At 48.3% G+C, this 18556-nt stretch overlaps 1 protein-coding gene across 1 annotated transcript in view; it reads left to right on the top strand.

Annotated features, from left to right (window-relative positions):
* Positions 1-17947, top strand: part of fbxo22 (F-box protein 22) — a 38769-nt gene extending 20822 nt beyond the window's left edge. Inside the window, exons 5-7 of the mRNA XM_072492796.1 lie at positions 1170-1337; positions 14247-14412; positions 17036-17947. Coding sequence (XP_072348897.1) covers positions 1170-1337; positions 14247-14412; positions 17036-17453 — 752 coding nt within the window. The 3' untranslated portion in view covers positions 17454-17947. The remainder of the gene's footprint in view (positions 1-1169; positions 1338-14246; positions 14413-17035) is intronic.
* The last annotated feature ends 609 nt before the right edge of the window (positions 17948-18556 follow it).

The raw sequence follows: 18556 nt of genomic DNA, 5'->3' as shown, positions 1-18556 counted from the left end.
ATCAAGCAACTACAAATAAACCAATTCTTTTTGGCACCTGAGAAGTTTTAACTGAAGTTTCTGCTGAGTTCCAGTATTCGCAAAGTGCTACTGGTAACCGAATAGCATAAATAATATAAATTCCTTCAACTTTCCACAGTCAAATAATACTAGGAATCGAACAACTTGGCATAGTCCAGAAATATTACAAATCTTACAACCTGTCGTATTGCGCCAGGACTTTGATTCATCAACTAAGCTTCCCCCAACTTGGCGTAGTTCGGCAAGTTAAGATCCCTTCAAATTAAAGATTTTAACATTGGCGAGCCAGCCAGGAGTTAACATTCTTTCAGTTGCGGATTCTCAACAGTGCTCTGTCCAAGGGCCGGTGCAGACTCGATGGGCCGAATGGCCACCTTCTGCACTGCAGACATTGTGACTCTATTCTATGCCTGATCGAACACTTCAATGCCAGTCCAACCCACACAATTGTTAGCTGTGATGTCCAACCTTTCATTATGATAACACAGCCCCTTCTGCTGCCAAACCATCTTTGGAATTTTCCTTTAACTGGACTCCCAACACGTCCATTTCTCCAACTAGGTAGAAGAAACTAATCTGTTCATTTGTGATCTCTAATTTGAGATGGGAAATTTGATCTTGTGTTTATTTTACGCTGTTGAATCTAAACGGCCCAGATTGTGCACATCACCTTCCGTGCATTTGTTAGGAATGAACTGTCAAATCTCATTAAATTGCTGACATTTAGGAAAAGGATTTATTAGGGGAAGTATGCAGGTAGTTGCAGATGTTTTATGAAATTCCGCACAAGTATTACATTTTATGGAATTTGAGGTATTTTAGGAAGTAGTTTATTATTAAGAGAACTCTATATACTTTTAATTAAATGGCAGTAATAATATCTTACTGGTAAATTGTCCATTGGGTAGCCCATGCTGAGTTGATGAACACATTATCTACATGTGGCAATGCATGTTGTAAAGTTGGCAACAGACTTCTGGCCAGAGCCTATGTTTATATACAGGATTTCCATTCTAAATGTTTACACAGGCAGTTTCAATGTTGAGCATTGACATAAACCAAAAGTTGATTTTTAAAATAAAAAGGAAATGCTTTATTTCACTCCGTCTTTGTGACTTCGACCCTATTGCCTGGTTAATTTGTTCCAGACACTCCAATGGGGTGTGGCACGCAGAGACCTCTCGAGGTAGAAGACGGTATTGCAGGGTTTGCCCTGCTCCTGCCCAAGATTGATGGCGTGACGGTCAAATTCTTCCACTTGTCGAACAAAGATTTGAACAATAACATGTTTGATCAAGAAAAACTCCAAGAGGCGGGTAAGTTTTCTTCTCTCTTACCCCCCCCCCCCCCCCCCCCTCTCTCCCTCACCCCCCCCCCCACCCCCATCTTACCCCCAGACTCACTACCCCTTCAGTGTTAACAGGGATAAATGTAAAATAATGTATGAAATATTAGGAGGGGCAATTTATAGGATAAATTGGAGTTGGGACACTTTTTTTATTATCCAAAGATTGTTTCTATGTATAAAGTACTGAAAATAAAAATTGAGTCAATAAAACCGGGTCTCAAATTTAAACAGTTGACAAATAAAAGAATGAAAAGTACTTGACGATTTAATTTTGGAATGTCTCTCCACTGATAAACATCTGTGACTCATTTGACAATAATGGAATGTGCAGATAAGGAGCTTCTGCTGTAGCAAAAAACATGTCTACTGGATTCCACTCCTCCTATAAGTTGGCTTCCGATTGTAGGTCAGCAGCTCCAGTTTTAGTCGGTGTCTTAAGACTATAAGACCCATCGAGTCTGCTCTGCCATTCAATCATGGCTGATATTTTTCTCATCCCCATTCTCCTGCCTTCTCCCCATAACCCCTGATCCCCTTATTAATCAAGAACCTTCTATCTCAGTCTTAAAGACCACTCAGTGATTTGGCCTCCACAGCCTTCTGCGGCAAAGAGTTCCACAGATTCACCACCCTCTGGCTGAAGAAATTCCTCCTCATCTCTGTTTTCAAGGATCGTCCCTTTAGTCTGAGATGGTGTCCTCTGGTTCTAGTGTTTCCTACAAATGAAAACATCCTCTCCATGACCACTCTATCCAGGCCTCGCAGTATCCTGTAAGTTTCAATAAGATCCCCCCTCATCCTTCTAAACTCCATCGAGTACAGAACCAGAGTCCCTCAATCGGTCCTACGACAAGCTCTTCATTCCAGGGATCATTCTTGTGAACCTCCTCTGGACCCTTTCTTTAGCTAACCGCAGTGAGTGATGCAAGACCCTATAAAGGACAAGCTCACTGTTTGGTCGGGGGAAATCGCAGTGTTGGAATGCGCTTGTAAGCATCAGGACATAAACAGAAGCAGGCGTGGGCTGCGCAAGCCCTCTGAGCTTGTTCGGTAAGATCGTGGCTAATCTACGTTAACTCCGCTCTCCCCGGCAGCACGGCGGCGCAGTGGTTAGCACTGCTGCCTCACGGCGCCGAGGTCCCAGGTTCGATCCCAGCTCTGGGTCATTGTCTGTGTGGTTTTGCACATTCTCCCCGGTGTTTGCGTGGGTTTCGCCCCCACAACTCAAAGATGTGCAGGGGAGGTGGATTGGCCATGCTAAATTGCCCCTTAATTGGAAAAAAAAAGAATTGGACACTCTAAATTTATTTTAAAAAAGCTCTGCTCTCCCACCAGATCCCCATAATGCCTCGACTCACTGGGCGCCCAGAAGTCGACCATTCTCCGTCTTCAGTGTGCCAATTGGCTGAGCAGGATGTGGAGTGCGCTGCCTAGGAGCGTAGTAGAGGCAGACTCAATCCGGGCTTTCAAAAAGAGAATTGGGAAAATTATCTGAAAAATGGCCTATGGGGAAAAAATGGGAGGGGGGGGGGGCAGTGGAACGAGTTGAGTTGCTCTTACTGACCGCCTGCGTGGACACGATGCACCGAATGGCTGTGCGGTAACCATTCGTTCTGGCAAAGTAATGTCTGCCATTTCCGTTATCTTGTTTCATCTTTAATTTATGTAGCACATATTTTTAAAAAAAAGGTACAGGTTTTTTAAAAAAAATGTGCAGGTTTTGTTTACAGTTAATAAAGTCTATTACATCTCATGGTATGGGTATGTTGCCGGTAAGCGCATAAAGTTCTCGGCACGAAACATGTATGCTGACACGTGAACTGCTGTCAGATTTTGCTCACTGTATATTTGAGCTTCGTGTGCTTGCTTTACTCCCACGGTGGGGGTGGCTGGAAGGGACAGAGACTAATATTGGAATATTTAGGCTGTTTTGGATCCTCTGACTGCTACAAGTCATCCATCATTGAAATGAAGCTTTCACTTCTTGCCAGTGTGGCTTGTGAAGCTCTCCATATGGAACTTTCACAGCGAGGATATTTCCAAATAAAGGTGTTACAGTTCAAATACAGGAGGAATGTTGTTGGTAAAAGCAAGAAATCCGAGAATGGAAGTTGGCTTTAGCAATGGATATGAAGGCTTAAAAAAAAAAAGAAGCTCTCGTTGATGGTACATCTGAGCTGGCAGGCAGGTGGTATAAATTTAAATTTAGTGTAGCCAATTATTTGTTTTCAATTAAGGGGCAATTTAGCGTGGTCAATCCACCTAACCTGCACATCTTTGGGTTGTGGGGGTGAAACCCACGCAGACACGGGGAGAATGTGCAAACACCACACGGACAGTGACCCAGAGCCAGGATCAAACCCGGGTCCTCAGCGCCGTGAGGCAGCAGTGCTAACCACTGTGCCGCTGAGCTGCCTACATTTTGTCTGCAATCCAATTTGATTGATTACAATCCATGTAGCCAAATAAAATTGAGGTGGAGAAAGCCAATTAATTTAGAATTGTTAAATATTACCTTGCGTTAAAAAGGTTCCGAGATTGGACACTTCCGGGTGCGGCTATGCAGAGCTAGGTCGCATATTCGGCAGCTCCTGCTTGGAACGGACTTTTGGGCTCTTTTACAGGGCCCCCACGGCATTTGTTTGACATTTCCCGGTGTGGGAAGAAGGCGGCAATATTCCCCCGACAGTGTCCCCCAGGAAGGGTATGTCTCTTGGTTGCCAGACACACGCAGAAACAGTGAAAGATTTTGGCTGCAACTACAGGATAAACAGGGCCTCTTCCAGCATGCAGGCGGGGGAAGGGCAAGCTTAAAGCTGCAAGCTGACCTGAGGGCCTGTATCAAAGGTGAATTCTAGCAGCAGAGGGAACAACTGTGAAAAGACCTCATCAAGGCCACTGAAGGGACTTCCGGTTGCGGTGATGCCTAGCTAGCCGCACGCTTCGGCGGCTCCAGCTCCGACGGACCTTCGGGCTCTTTTAAGAGCCTCAACGGGGAATTTTTCGACGACGCAACCCGGTGTGGGGCGTGTGAGAAGGGAGTCCCCCCCAAACGAAGGAGGAAAAAACCGGCGGCGGCGGCTGCAGCGCGAGGAATCGTCGACCAAAGGGTCAGAAAGAGAGAAGTACAAGATGGCGGCGGAGAAAGCGCAGGCGACATGGGGGCCTGAGCATGAAATTGTGAGACGGTGCGTGGAGCTGCTGAAGAGGGAGGTGCTGACCCCGTTGCTACAGGCAATTGAGGGGCTCAAGGAGACATTAAAGACCCAGGAGCACGGTGGCAGCACGGTAGCACAAGTGATTAGCACTGTGGCTTCACAGCGCCAGGGCCCCAGGTTCGATTCCCCGCTGGGTCACTGTCTGTGCGGAGTTTGCACGTTCTCCCCGTGTGTGCGTGGGTTTTCTCCGGGTGCTCCGGTTTCCTCCCACAGTCCAAAGACGTGCAGGTTAGGTGGATTGGCCATGCTAAATTACCCGTAGTGTCCATAAGGGTTGGGAGGGGTTATTGGGTTGCGGGGAAAAGGTGGAAGTGAGGGATTAATGTGGGTCGGTGCAGACTCGATGGGCCGAATGGCCTCCTTCTGCACTGTATGTTCTATGTAATCTATGTAATGAGACAGAGCTCCGTGTGGTGGAGCAGAAGGTGACAGATATTGAGGACGAGATCCTGGGCCTGGCGGTTAAGACACAGACGCACGAGGCACTTCATAAAAAGTGTACTGAAAGGATCGAAGCCCTAGAAAATGGAGCGCGAAGGAAGAACCTTCGGATACTGGGTCTCCCTGAGGGTGTGGAAGGAGTGGACTGTGGAGCGTACGCAAGTACGATGCTGAGCTCACTGATGGGTGCTGAGGCCCCTACGGGCCCCTTGGAGGTGGAGTGGGCAAATCGGATTCCGGCGAGAAGACCAAAAGCGGGAGAACCACCCAGGGCGATAATCGTGCGATTTTACCGCCTTAAGGATAGAGAAGAGGTCCTGAGATGGGCTAAAAAGGTGCGGAGTAGCAGATGGGAGAATGCAGTGGTACGGGTATACCAGGATTGGAGTGCGGAGGTGGCGAGAAGGAGGGCGAGCTTCAACCGAGCCAAAGAGGTGTTGCATAAAAGGAAGGTGAAGTTCGGGATGCTGCAGCCGGCAAGACTATGGGTCACGTATCAGGAGAGACACCATTATTTCGAGACGGCGGAGGAAGCATGGACCTTCATCAAAGAAGAGAAATTGGATCGGAACTGAGGGACTGATGCTGCAGGAAATGTTATTGTTAATGTTACGGTGGAAGTTAATTGAGAAGTAAACAGGGAAGGGGGGAGACATTGGGGAAATGTGGGCGCCGGTGAGGGGGGAAAGACGGGACATAGTTGGAGAATGGGGAAGGGGAGGGGGAGGGGAAAGGGAGCTGCACCATAAGAGGCGGGTCAGGTAAAGGGATGTTCCCGCACCAGAAAGAATAAGGCGAAAAGACAGGCGCAAGGCGGATGGGAGTTCCCCACATGGGGAGGTCGAGGAGTGAGCAGGAGTAGCCGGGGTCAGTTGAAGTCAGCTGACTTACGGAAGTAATATGGGGGGAGCAATCAAGCTAGAAAGAGATCTAGCGGGGAGGGGAGGAGGGAGGGAGAAGGGGGGGGGGGGCACAACTGGGTTGCTGCTGCGGAAATCCAAAAGGAAATGGCTAAAGAGTGGGTGGGCGGGGATGGTGTGCGACGCTGGGGGAGCGAGCGGGAGCGCGGAGGCGGGATATGGGACTGGCCTAGAGAAGGTAATGGCTAGTCGACACGGGAGGGGGGCAGGTAGCCCCCTAGTGAGGCTGATCACGTGGAACGTGAGAGGCCTGAACGGACCGATAAAAAGGGCCCGAGTGCTCGCGCATTTGAAAGGACTAAGGGCAGACGTGGTTATGCTCCAAGAGACGCACCTAAAGGTGGCGGACCAAGTTAGGCTAAGGAAAGGATGGGTGGGACAGGTGTTCCACTCAGGACTGGACGCAAAGAATAGAGGGGTGGCCATTTTGGTGGGGAAACAGGTCGCATTTGAAGCAAAGAACATCGTAGCAGATAGCGGAGGTAGATATGTAATGGTGAGTGGCAGGCTGGAGGGAATGGAGGTCGTGTTGGTTAACGTGTATGCCCCAAACTGGGACGATGCGGGATTTATGAGACGGATGCTGGGGCGTATACCGGACCTGGAGGTAGGAAACTTGATTTTAGGAGGGGACTTTAATACGGTGCTGGACCCGGGGCTAGATAGATCCAGCTCAAGGACCGGAAGAAGGCCGGCAGCGGCCAAGGTACTTAAGGGGTTTATGGACCAAATGGGGGGAGTGGATCCATGGCGATTTCTTAGACCTAGGGCGAGGGAGTATTCCTTCTTCTCCCATGTCCATAAAGTGTACTCCCGGATAGATTTTTTTGTTTTGGGAAGGTCGTTGATCTCTAGGGTGGAAGAAGCTGAGTACTCAGCCATAGCGGTTTCGGATCATGCCCCACATTGGGTGGACCTGGAATTAGGAGAGGAAAGGGAGCAGAGAACACTCTGGCGATTAGATGTGGGACTGATGGCGGATGAGGGAGTGTGTGCAAGAGTGCGGGGGTGTATTGAGAGATACCTGGAGGTCAATGACGACGGCGAGGTCCCTGTGGGAGTGGTATGGGAAGCACTAAAAGCGGTGGTCAGAGGAGAGCTGATCTCCATTGGGGCCCACAAAAGGAAAACAGAGGCCAAGGAAAGGGAAAGATTACTGGGGGAGATTTTAAGGGTGGATAGGGAATTTGCAGAGACCCCGGAGGAGGAATTGTACAGGGAGAGGAGACGACTCCAGACGGAATTTGACCTTCTGACCACCAGAAAGGCGGAGGTACTGTGGAGGAAGGCACAGGGGAGGAGGTATGAATATGGGGAAAAGGCGAGTCGCCTGTTGGCTCATCAATTGCGAAAGAGGGCAGCAGCGAGGGAAATAGGAGGAATTAGAGACGAAAGGGGAGACACGGTGCGAAGGGCAGGAAAGATAAATGAGGTGTTCAAGACCTTCTATGAGGAACTGTATAGGTCTCAACCCCCAGAGGGAGAGGAGGGGATGCGGCAGTTCCTGGACCAATTGAGGTTCCCGAAAGTGGAGGAGCGGGGGGTGGTAGGCCTGGGGGCACCGATTGGGGTGGACGAGGTTATTAAGGGACTGGGAAGCATGCAAGCAGGAAAGGCCCCAGGACCAGACGGGTTCCCGGTGGAGTATTACAGAAAATATGTGGACTTGTTGGCCCCGTTGATGGTGAGGACGTTCAATGAGGCCAGGAAAGGGGGGACTCTACCCCCGACGATGTCGGAGGCGACGATATCGTTAATTTTGAAGAGGGATAAAGATCCGTTGCAGTGCGGGTCCTATAGACCCATTTCATTGTTGAACGTGGACGCCAAATTGTTGGCAAAGGTGCTGGCATCGAGGATAGAGGACTGTGTCCCGGGGGTGGTGCACGAAGATCAGACAGGGTTCGTAAAAGGGAGACAACTGAATGTTAACGTGCGACGACTATTAGGGGTGATAATGATGCCCCCAGTGGAGGGGGAGGCAGAGATAGTGGCGGCAATGGACGCAGAGAAGGCATTTGATAGGGTGGAGTGGGAGTATTTATGGGAAGTGTTAAGGAGGTTTGGGTTTGGGAACGGGTTTATTAGCTGGGTTAGACTTCTTTATGGGGCTCCAACGGCAAGCGTAGTTACAGGTCGACATAGATCGGAGTATTTCCGACTATATAGGGGAACAAGACAGGGATGCCCGCTGTCTCCATTGTTGTTCGCGTTGGCAATTGAACCTCTGGCCATGGCGTTGAGAGACTCCAGGAAATGGAGAGGGGTGATTAGAGGGGGAGAAGAACACCGAGTCTCGTTATATGCGGATGACCTATTGTTATACGTGTCGGACCCAGCGGGGGGAATGATAGAGGTTATGCGAATTTTGAGGGGGTTCGGGGATTTCTCGGGGTATAGGCTAAACATGGGAAAGAGTGAATTATTTGTGATACATCCAGGGGACCAGAGTAGAGAGATAGAAGGCTTGCCTCTAAGGAAAGTGGAAAGAAACTTCCGATACCTGGGGATTCAGATCGCTAGGAGCTGGGGAACCTTGCACAGACTTAATCTGACACGGTTGGTAGAACAAATGGAGGAGGACTTCAAGAGGTGGGACATGCAGCCTCTATCGCTGGCGGGCAGGGTGCAAGCAATTAAGATGATGGTCCTCCCGAGGTTCTTATTTGTATTTCAATGTCTCCCTATACTAATCACTAAGACCTTTTTTAATAAAATAGACAGGAGCATCACGAGCTTCGTGTGGGCAGGGAAAGTTCCGAGAGTAAGGAGGGGGTTCCTTCAGCGTAGTAGGGACAGAGGAGGATTGGCACTACCGAACTTGGGCGATTACTATTGGGCCGCCAATGTGGCAATGATACGTAAATGGATGATGGAGGGTGAGGGAGCGGCGTGGGAAAGACTGGAGAGAAAGTCCTGTAAAGGGACGAGTTTAGAGGCGCTGGTGACGGCGCCGCTACCGATCTCACCTAAAAAGTTTACCACGAACCCGGTGGTGGCGGCAACATTGAATATCTGGGGACAGTGGAGGCGACAGAGAGGGGTGCGGGGAGCCCTGGTGGGGTCCCCAATCAGGAACAACCATAGGTTCGCCCCAGGAAGAATGGATGGAGGATTTCAGAGCTGGTTCCATTTGGGAATTAGGAGGGTGGGAGATTTATTTATAGATGGGACTTTTGCGAGCTTGGGAGCATTGGAGGAAAAGTATAAGTTGCCCCGGGGAAATTTCTTGAGATATATGCAGGTGAGGGCATTTACTAGACAACAGGTGAGGGAATTTCCATTGCTCCCGACACAGGGGATACAGGACAGGGTGCTTTCAGGGGTGTGGGTCGGAGAGGGCAAGGTGTCAGAGATTTACCGAGAGATGAGGGAAGAGGGGGAGGAGTCGGTGGGCGAACTAAAAGGAAAGTGGGAAGAAGAACTAGGGGAGGAGATAGAGGAGGGTATGTGGGCTGATGCCCTAAGCAGGGTAAATTCCTCTTCCTCATGCGCCAGGCTTAGCCTGATTCAATTTAAGGTGCTACATAGAGCACACATAACGGGAGCAAGATTGAGCAGGTTCTTTGGAGTGGAGGACAAATGTGGGAGGTGTGGCGGGAGCCCGGCAAACCACGCACATATGTTTTGGGCATGCCCGGCACTGGAAGGGTATTGGAAGGGAGTGACGGGAGTGATTTCGCGGGTGGTGAAGGCCCGGGTCAAACCAGGCTGGGGGTTAGCTCTATTTGGAGTTGCGGAAGAGCCGGGAGTGCAGGAGGCGAAAGAGGCCGACGTTGTGGCCTTTGCGTCCCTAGTAGCCCGGCGCAGGATCCTACTCATGTGGAAGGAGGCGAAACCCCCCGGACTGGAGGCCTGGGTAAATGATATGGCGGGGTTCATTAAACTGGAGCAGATAAAGTTTGCCCTGAGAGGATCGGCTCAAGTGTTCACCAGGCGGTGGCAGCCATTTCTCGACTACCTAGGGGAACGTTAGAGGGAAGACAGATGACCAGCAGCAGCAACCCAGGGGGAGGGGGGGGGGGGGGGGGGGGGGAGGGGGGGTTTAGTTTAGGTCAAAGATAAAGGGGTTTTGTTACTTGTGTATTGTTTAAAATTTCTGTATTGTTATTGTTGCGTTTGCTTTGTAAGAGGGGAAAAATTGTTGTTTGGGAAAAAAATTTCAATAAAACATTTATAAAAAAAAAAAAAAAAAAAAGGTTCCGAGATTGGCTTGGATGTGTTAACCCTGCAAATCGGTATTCTTTTCAGAGTTCTGTAGTTCATGTTGCAACAAAGCTGCAAAGCATTTCTTCAGGCCGGAGTGTCTCCGGATGTGGTGCTGTGGTTAGCACTGCTGCGTCACGGCGCCGAGGTCCCAGGTTTGAACCCGCCTCTGGGTCACTCTCCGTGTGGAGTTTGCACATTCTACCCGTGTCTGCGTGGTTTTCACTCCCACAACCCAAAGATGTGCAGGTTAGTTGGAGATTGGCCACGCTAAATTGTTCCTTAATTGGAAAAAAATTATTGGTTACATGTGGGTTTAGCCCTCACAACCCAAGAAAAGAATGTGTAGGGTCGGTGGATTGGCTCTTAATTGGAAAATAAAATGAATTGGGTGCTCTATAGCTTTAAAAAGAAAAAGGAGTGTCTAGGGATGTGGATGAAAGGCGGGGAGAAGGAGCTGAGTTGGGCGTGGCAGCCGTGATCGGGTGGGCTGGTGGGGCAGGTCGGTCAAGTGACTGGCTTTCCCCTGGTTGTACGCTTTGAGGCCAAGGACCGGTCTTTCGGCATAGACGCTGGTTGAGACCGATCCTCAGCTGACGCCCATGCGTGCAGGGTCACGGTTAGGAGCGCAGCCCCTCCCTAACGTTCCCATTAACTCCTGGTGGGGAGCTAATTGTAACCCGTTTATTGCCACTGCAGCTGAGGTTGGTCAACTGGACGCCAATCACGGAATGATCCTGTGATTATCTTGGTCTACATGGCTATCGTCACCCACTGAGCCACCGGACAAGCTGAAATCACCAGTTGTTTTAAACAGTAGTGATGCCATATAAAACAAGGATGCATTTAATAATTTTATAACAAGCCTGTTTAATAACTGACCCTCCTCCCCATCCATTTGCACAAAGTAGCTACTTACCACCTTGAAGTAACAATTACAACAAATCAACTCTGATAATAATTATAATCTATAATATTTATTAGTGTCACAAGTAGGCTTACTTTAACTCCGCAATAAAGTTACTGTGAAAATCCCCTAGTCGCCACACTCCGGCGCCTGTTCGGGTACACGGAGGGAGAATTCAGAGTGTCCACTTCACCTAACAAGCGCGTCTATTGGGACTTGTGGGAGGAAACCGGAGCACTCGGAGGAAACCCACGCAGACACGGGGAGAACGTGCAGATTCCATACAGACAGTGACCCGAGCTGGGAATTGAACCCGAGTCCCTGGTGCTGTGAAGCAACAGTGTTAACCACTGTGCTACTGTGCCGCGCCGTAATAAGTACTGGTGATTGAGCATCCAGCCCGTTTACTAGATTTTGTCAGACTCGATGCGGAAAACTCCCAATTCACTGAATCAGTGAACTCTTTGCTTTGCCTTCCAGACATGAGTTCGGTCTGGGTCGTGACCTTTTGGGCTCTGTATTTCTAATTCCAGCCTACTCTGGACAGGTTGAAACCATCTTGCTTTTTGCAGCCTTTGACGGCTATTAAATGTATTAAGTGAAATATTTGGAACGTTTCAAATTAATCCTAGGGTCTGTTCAAGCAAAGTTCCATCCAGTCCACAACTGACTTGGCAGCCTGGCTTTGGACTAGAACATCGGCAAGTGTTTGACAAATAAAATTTAGAGCACTTCTTCTCAACTTGAGAGTGCGTCGACTGAATGTTCCTAGCCTCAACAGCCACATACTGTCGGCTTCATTTTGGGAGGGAGAGGAAGGAAAACTCCCATTTATTTGGTCCTTGGGAAACACCTGCAGGTGCTCCGTGTCGTGTCAATGAATTACCTTTTAACTTTGTTCGAGGGACACGGGTAATGTTGGAAAAACTGCAGTTTCTGTTCAGTAACTTTGATAATTACTTGTTCAAATGTTTTCAATACTTTCAGCTAAATGGAGCGCGATTGCAGAATTCTGCAATGCAGAGGGATCTAGGTCTCCTAGTATATAAATCACCAAAAAGTTGTGTACAGTTGCAGAAAGTGATTAGGAAGGAAAATGAAAAGTTGTTTATCACAAGGGGCATGGAATATAAAATTGGTGATGTTTTGCTACAGTTGTACAAGGGCATTGGTGAGAGCACATCTGGAGTACTGCGTACAGGTTTGGTCTCCTTACTTGAAGAGGGACACAGTTGCATTGGAAACAGTTTAGAGAAGGCTCCTGGGATGAGTGTGTTATGAAGAAAGGTTGGACTGGCTGTTTCCATTAGAGCTTAGAAGAACGAGAGGTAGCACAGTGGTTAGCACTGCTACCTCACAGTGTCAGCATCTCGGGTTCGATTCCTGGCTTGGGTCACTGTCTGTGCGTAGTCTGCACGTTCACCCTGTGTCTGCGTGGGTTTCCTCCGGGTGCTCGGGCTTTCTCCCACAGTCTAAAGATGTGCAGGTTAGGTGGATTAGCCATGTTGAAATACAATTGTCCTTTAGTGTCCAAAGATGTGCAGGTTAGGTGAATTGGACGTACTAAATTGCCCCTTGGTGTCCAAAGATGTGCCGGTTAGGTGGGATTACGTTGATGGGGCGGAGAAGTGGGCTGAGCTCTTGGTAGGGTTGGTGCAGACTCGATGGGCTGAGTGGCCATTCCTGCAATGTAGGGATTCTTTGTATTAAGATCTTGAGAGGAAGTGACACTGGATGCTGGAAGGATATTTCCTCTTGTGGGAGAGACCAGAGCTGGGGGTCGCTGTTTGAAAATAAGGGATCTCCCATTTAAGGCGGCGCTGAAGAGAATTTTCTTTTCTCTCGAGGGTCGTGACTCTGTGGCACTCCTTGCCAGAGAATGGGAAAGACAGGGACCATTGAATGTTTTCAAGGGCAGAGGTAAACACATTCTTGACTAACAAGGGAATCAAAGGGTGTGAGAGGGGCCACAGGATTGTTACACTGAGGCCATAATCAGATCAACTGTAATTCTATTGGCTAGTGGAGCAAGCCCAAGGGGCCGAATAGCCTACTTGTGCTCCTAGTTAGTATGTTTGTATACGTTTGAGGCGGTGGCTGTGGATCTTCTCTTTAACCCACTACAATCCCTATGCTTACACTGCTACACAACTGACGGTGTTACTTGAGGAGTTCTAGGATTATAATTCCAGTTGGGGAAATGTGTTGCGAAGGTGATGGTGTATCCCTGATATTGTTGCTCTTATCCTTCAGGGCGGTAAAGGTTGAAGGGCTGGGAATCGTCCTGTTTATAAGTGAAGGGATTGCTGTTTCGTAGGCAAGGAGAAGTGATGAATTCCTGGTTTTGGAATAATTTTAAAAACATTGGGTATCAGGTCTGTTGCCACTGGATGGTGCTGCTGTGGCGCGTTATGTTGTATTGTTCTGGGCATAAATTGTGTTGCATCGGGTTTGCAGTGAAACTCTGAGAATCAGTAACATTCGAGCTTATTCCAGAGCAAGGACAGTGGGCTAGACAGCTGGTATGTGATGCAGAACAAGGCCAGCAGCGCGGGTTCAATTCCCGTACCAGCTTACCCGAACATGTGCCGGAATGTGGCGACTAGGGGCTTTTCACAGTAACTTCATACTTGTGACAATAAAAGGTTATTATTATTATTAGAGGGGCCTACTAGCAAAACTCGGGCACCAAAACCAAACAGGGTAGGATTGCTCTGTGGCAGATTGCGGTGAACCTTCGGCTCCTACAATCTTGGCTCAGTTCGATCCCACGTGAAAATGACTGGGAACATCCCTACCCCCCTCGCAGGAGGGAATAGAAGAGTTGCATTTGTATTGCGCCTCATCGTGTCTTTCAAAGCACTCTACAAACAATGTGTTACTGTGAAGAGCAGTCACACAGGCAAACTCGGCTGCCGGTTAGTCATGAAGAGTATTGCTGTTTTGAAAATGTGATTAAATGAAAGAGGAAGTTGAAGCTAATACTATCTTCAAACTGCAAGCATGTGTCGAAAATAGCACTTTTTTATTTAATGTAAAAAAAATAGTTTCTCTGTTGGGATCGCCCCAGGTTTTGCTCTTGCTGCTTGGGATGTCGGTAAATAAATCTCTTCCAAGTCCCTGGGTATGCTGAGAATTGTTTGCACAGCTTTACTGCTCTCACTTTCCCCCTCTTCCCCCTTTAGGTCTTCGGGATAACCCTGAACTCCGTGTTGTGTTCCTGTTTGGATACAACACCTTTAAACCTGCAGCCGCCGACTTCATTCAGCGACTCACCAGGCCTTTCAATGTGAGGAATACTGTCGTGGTGGGGGGCCACGTTGACAGAGTGTTTTCGCCCAGTTCCGAAAGGTAGGTACCCACGCAACCGCCGAGCCTTTATCTGTCCGTGTAGCTTGTTAGCGCTGGGAAGCAAATGCTTCTCTCCTTTCTTCCTGCAATCAATTCATTCCACGGCTACGAATGATTTATCCGTCCATCAGGCTGACTCCCTGCAGTGTAATTAAGCTCAACTCCACCACATTGCCGTGTAACCACATGCTCCCAGACTGCAGTAAAGAAGAACTTGCAAATCAGCTCCCCCAAAGGCCCAGAGGGAGTTGCACCACTTGGATGTGTGCGAGCGAGCCCTGGGAGCAGGGAAGCCCCTGGTTTGTTGCCTGTTCTGTGCTGAGCTAGTTGTTCTGGGGAAGGCGTGTTACCTTTTATAAAAAAAAAAAACATTTAGTGTACCCAATTCATTTTGTCAAATCATTTTTTCCAATTAAGGGCAATTTAGCATGGTCAATCCGCCTAACTTACACATTTTTGGGTTGTGGGGGCGAAACCCACGCAAGCACGTGGAGAATGTGCAGCTCCACACGGACAGTGGCCCGGGATCGAACCTGGGACCTCGGTGCCGTGAGGCAGCAGTGCTAACCACAATGCCACCTTGCTGCCCGGAAGGAGTGTTACTTAACCGGCTTCAGCATCACTGAACCAGGGAGTGGCAAAGCCATCAAGTATTCTGGCTCTATTTGGAAAGTGGTTAAAAAGGCATGCAGGACCCTGGGCTTTCCAAATGGAAGGGTAGAATACAGAAGCAAAGGAGTATGGTGAGCACAATTCGGGACACCACACTGAAGGAATGGTGTGAAAGCTGTAGAAAGGATGCAGAAATGATTTATAAGAGTGGTCCCAGGGATGAGGGACTTTGCAGTTACGTGGATATGTTGGAGAAACTGAAGGAGTTGTAACGGTAGCACAGTGGTTAGCACTGTTGCTTCACAGCACCCGGGTTCGATTCCCGGTTTGGGTCACTGTCTGTGCAAAGTCTGCATGTCCTCCCCCGGGTGCTCCGGTTTCCTCCCACAAGTCCCTAAAGACGTGCTGTGAGGTAATTTGGACATTCTGAATTTTCTCTCTGTGTACCCGAACAGGCGCCGGAATGTGGCGACGAGGGGATTTTCACAGTAACTTCATTCTCAGAATGTGCAATTCACCTAACAGCATGTCTTTTGGGACTTGTGGGAGGAAACCGGAGCACCCGGAGGAAACCCACGGGGAGAACGTGCAGACTCCACACAGACAGTGACCCAAGCCGGGAATCGAACCCGGGACCCTGGCGCTGTGAAGCAAAAGTGCTAACTACTGTGCTACCATGCCGCCTAAGTGTTGGGATTGACCCTGCTGTTCCTGAGTTGTCCAAGGAAAGTGGAACATGTTCCATGTGTACGCATAAACAGCCCTCGAATGTCAACGTAGTGGAAAGTTTGATAGTGGAATGATTCCTTTGGCACAGCTTATGGAAGTTGGGTTAATTGTTTTGGTGTATTGATGTGACTGGTTGTTGTCAGGCAGCATCAGTGTGTCTACTTTCTGTGTGCTCTCCTGATTAAACAGACAGGCACGTCTGCTCACCAATGAAGACATTGCCATTAAAGAGGCTTCATTGTGCTTTGGCTTGCATCTTAATGGAGGATGGAAACCCAAAATGGGTTTCCTTTGAGTACAAAGTACTTTCCCGCCCCGTCTTTTATCATTTCAAAGGTATGTGTCTCATTTTGTGTGGGAGGCACCATCATTTTTAATATCAGTTACCACTAAGAACATAAAAGATGAGTCAGCACCGTAAGGGCTAGGAACTTCCAGTTAACTAAGCATGGTGTAGGATGTAGTACCAGGCAGCAGGTTAGTCAGACATATGAAGGAATGAAGACAGTCTTGGAGGTTATCTGAACAATATCTTTCTCTCCAATTAGAAATCCACTAACAAAGTTACATTAGAAGTTCCACATTTGAGAGCCATATGTTCGAGTGATGTGTTCACAGATTGGAGAGTCATTCTCTGGGGGTTATTTTTAGATTCTGGCTCACCTGGGCTCAGCTGTGTTTTTTCTCCATTCGATTTACAAATTTGTCGGAATTAACACCTACGGAGGGAAGGGAAGTATTTAATTATAATTGATTCCTCCTACCTGTGCGTTAGTGAGGTGACTAAATTAAGCAGTTAACGTAAATTGGAGAAGGAGATTCCTATCTTTTTTTTTGCTCTTGCGAGTGTTAATACTGATGGAGGTGAGGATTGAAGAGTGGGATGTTTAATTTGAGGAGAACCAGAGTCGCAGTTAAAACACCATCGAGTTAGGTCTGAGCATTGCGGTGGGAAGTTCTCTCTATTGTCCACCAACAATGTGCCTCAGCCCCATCCTCGAGAGAGAGAGCTCCACATGTTTCACACGCAGACCTTATTCATTGAGGGATTTTTCTTTTTGTTGCATCTCTGTAGGAGCGCCTCTTCCGGCTTTTATGAGAACACAATGATGTACAAGTAGTTACTCGTCACGGGGCCTTTTTATCATCCCTGTGCATTCAGGAGCAAATATTTAATTCTGTCCCGTCCCATCAAAAAGCAGGCTGCCTGGAGACTGTCCGAGCTAGCTTTCACAATCCATGTTTTGCTTTTTGTTTCCCCCACCCTCCGCCCTTTTTGCAGCATTGACGTCCGGCACATGTACGGTTTTGTTGGCCTGTCCTTGAGCGGAAGGCCGATCCAGGCGGCGTCCATCCTCCTGGACGAGGACGTGGAGACGGCCAAGAGCGCAGAGGCGGCGATGCAGCGTCTCAAAGCGGCCAACATTCCCGAGACCAACACGGTGGGATTCATGTTCGCCTGCATCGGGCGGGGTCAGAACTACTACTCCAGCAAGGAGAACGTGGAAGCGGATGCCTTCCGGAAGCAGTTTCCGGGCATTCCGTTGTTCGGGTTTTTCGGCAATGGAGAAATCGGCTGTGACCGTATCGTCACGGAGCACTTCTCACTGAGGGAGTGTGGCAACTCTGCAGATTGTGATGAATTGCTCCATGGCTACACCACGGTGATGGCACTTCTGCACCTGGGGCCAATTAAATAAAACTAAAAGCCCTTCAATCAGCTCAACATGGCATTAACAATTGGGCCGATGGTGGACAAGGATAAATGCCCATTGTGGATCAGTCTTCATTACATCAAAAATATTTGCACAAAGTGCAGAAAATTGTTTGAATTCGCCAAGAACATTTACAGGGGTATGCTCATAAAGTGGTCGAGTTGAGTAATTTCTCCAAACAAATCCTCATAAATTTCAGGAGAGCAAGGGGAGCTTTCAGAAATTGTCAGCTTCAATCGATTCTGTAGTTTTTGACAGCTTTGCATCTTTATATTTGAATGTGGAACTAATCATGGGTAAAGACACAGTAATTCTAGTGATTTGTTGTAATTTTGTTTTAAATTTTTGACATTTTATTTAAACCAAAGCATTCTGCAGGATTTTTAAGTGTAACCGGTCAGATCTGGGAAGGGCTTCTTGATATCGAAGGATGCAAAGCAGCTGATCTGGACTGTCCTAATAAAATCCTCTGGCTGAGATTCTGTTCTTGTCGTCACTTAGGTTACAGTAAAGAGTAATGGCGGCGAAAGTGGGGGTGTGGGGAGGGTGCATATATCCACTGAAAAGGTTCAGGAAGGAAGGAAAGACCTGTGTTTGTATGGTGCCTTTCACAGCATCCCAAATCGCTTAATAGCCGATGAAGACTTTTACAGCATAAATCATTGTTCCAACGTAGTTATGTTGCAAACTGGGCAGCCACTTTGTCCACAGCAACCCCCCTCCAAAAACAAACAGCAACATGATACTCAGGTAATGCATTTTGTTGATGTTGGGTGAGGGTTAACCAGGGCATTGGGGAGAGCTACCACTTGGATACTGCCGAGGAATATGTTACATCCACCTGAGAGGGAAGATGCTGCCTTTGGTTTAACATTTCTGAAGGAAAATGGCAAGTCAGGCAGCGCCCGACTCCCACAATACTGCACTCGAGTGCCAGCCTCAGTTTGATGCTCGAGTCTCTGGAGTGAAACTTAAAACCACAGCATTATGACTCCGGCGAGAGTGCTAATTATTATTATTACCCATGGGGCTACATGGGCAGTATCGCTACCTGAATTCTGGAAGACACCCAATTGTACAATTGCTGA

The sequence above is a fragment of the Scyliorhinus torazame genome, chromosome 30 (genome assembly GCF_047496885.1).
Source record: "Scyliorhinus torazame isolate Kashiwa2021f chromosome 30, sScyTor2.1, whole genome shotgun sequence".
NCBI lineage: Eukaryota > Metazoa > Chordata > Chondrichthyes > Carcharhiniformes > Scyliorhinidae > Scyliorhinus > Scyliorhinus torazame.
The sequence above is the reverse complement of the archived record's forward strand: the minus strand, read 5'-3'. Positions and strand labels throughout refer to the sequence as shown.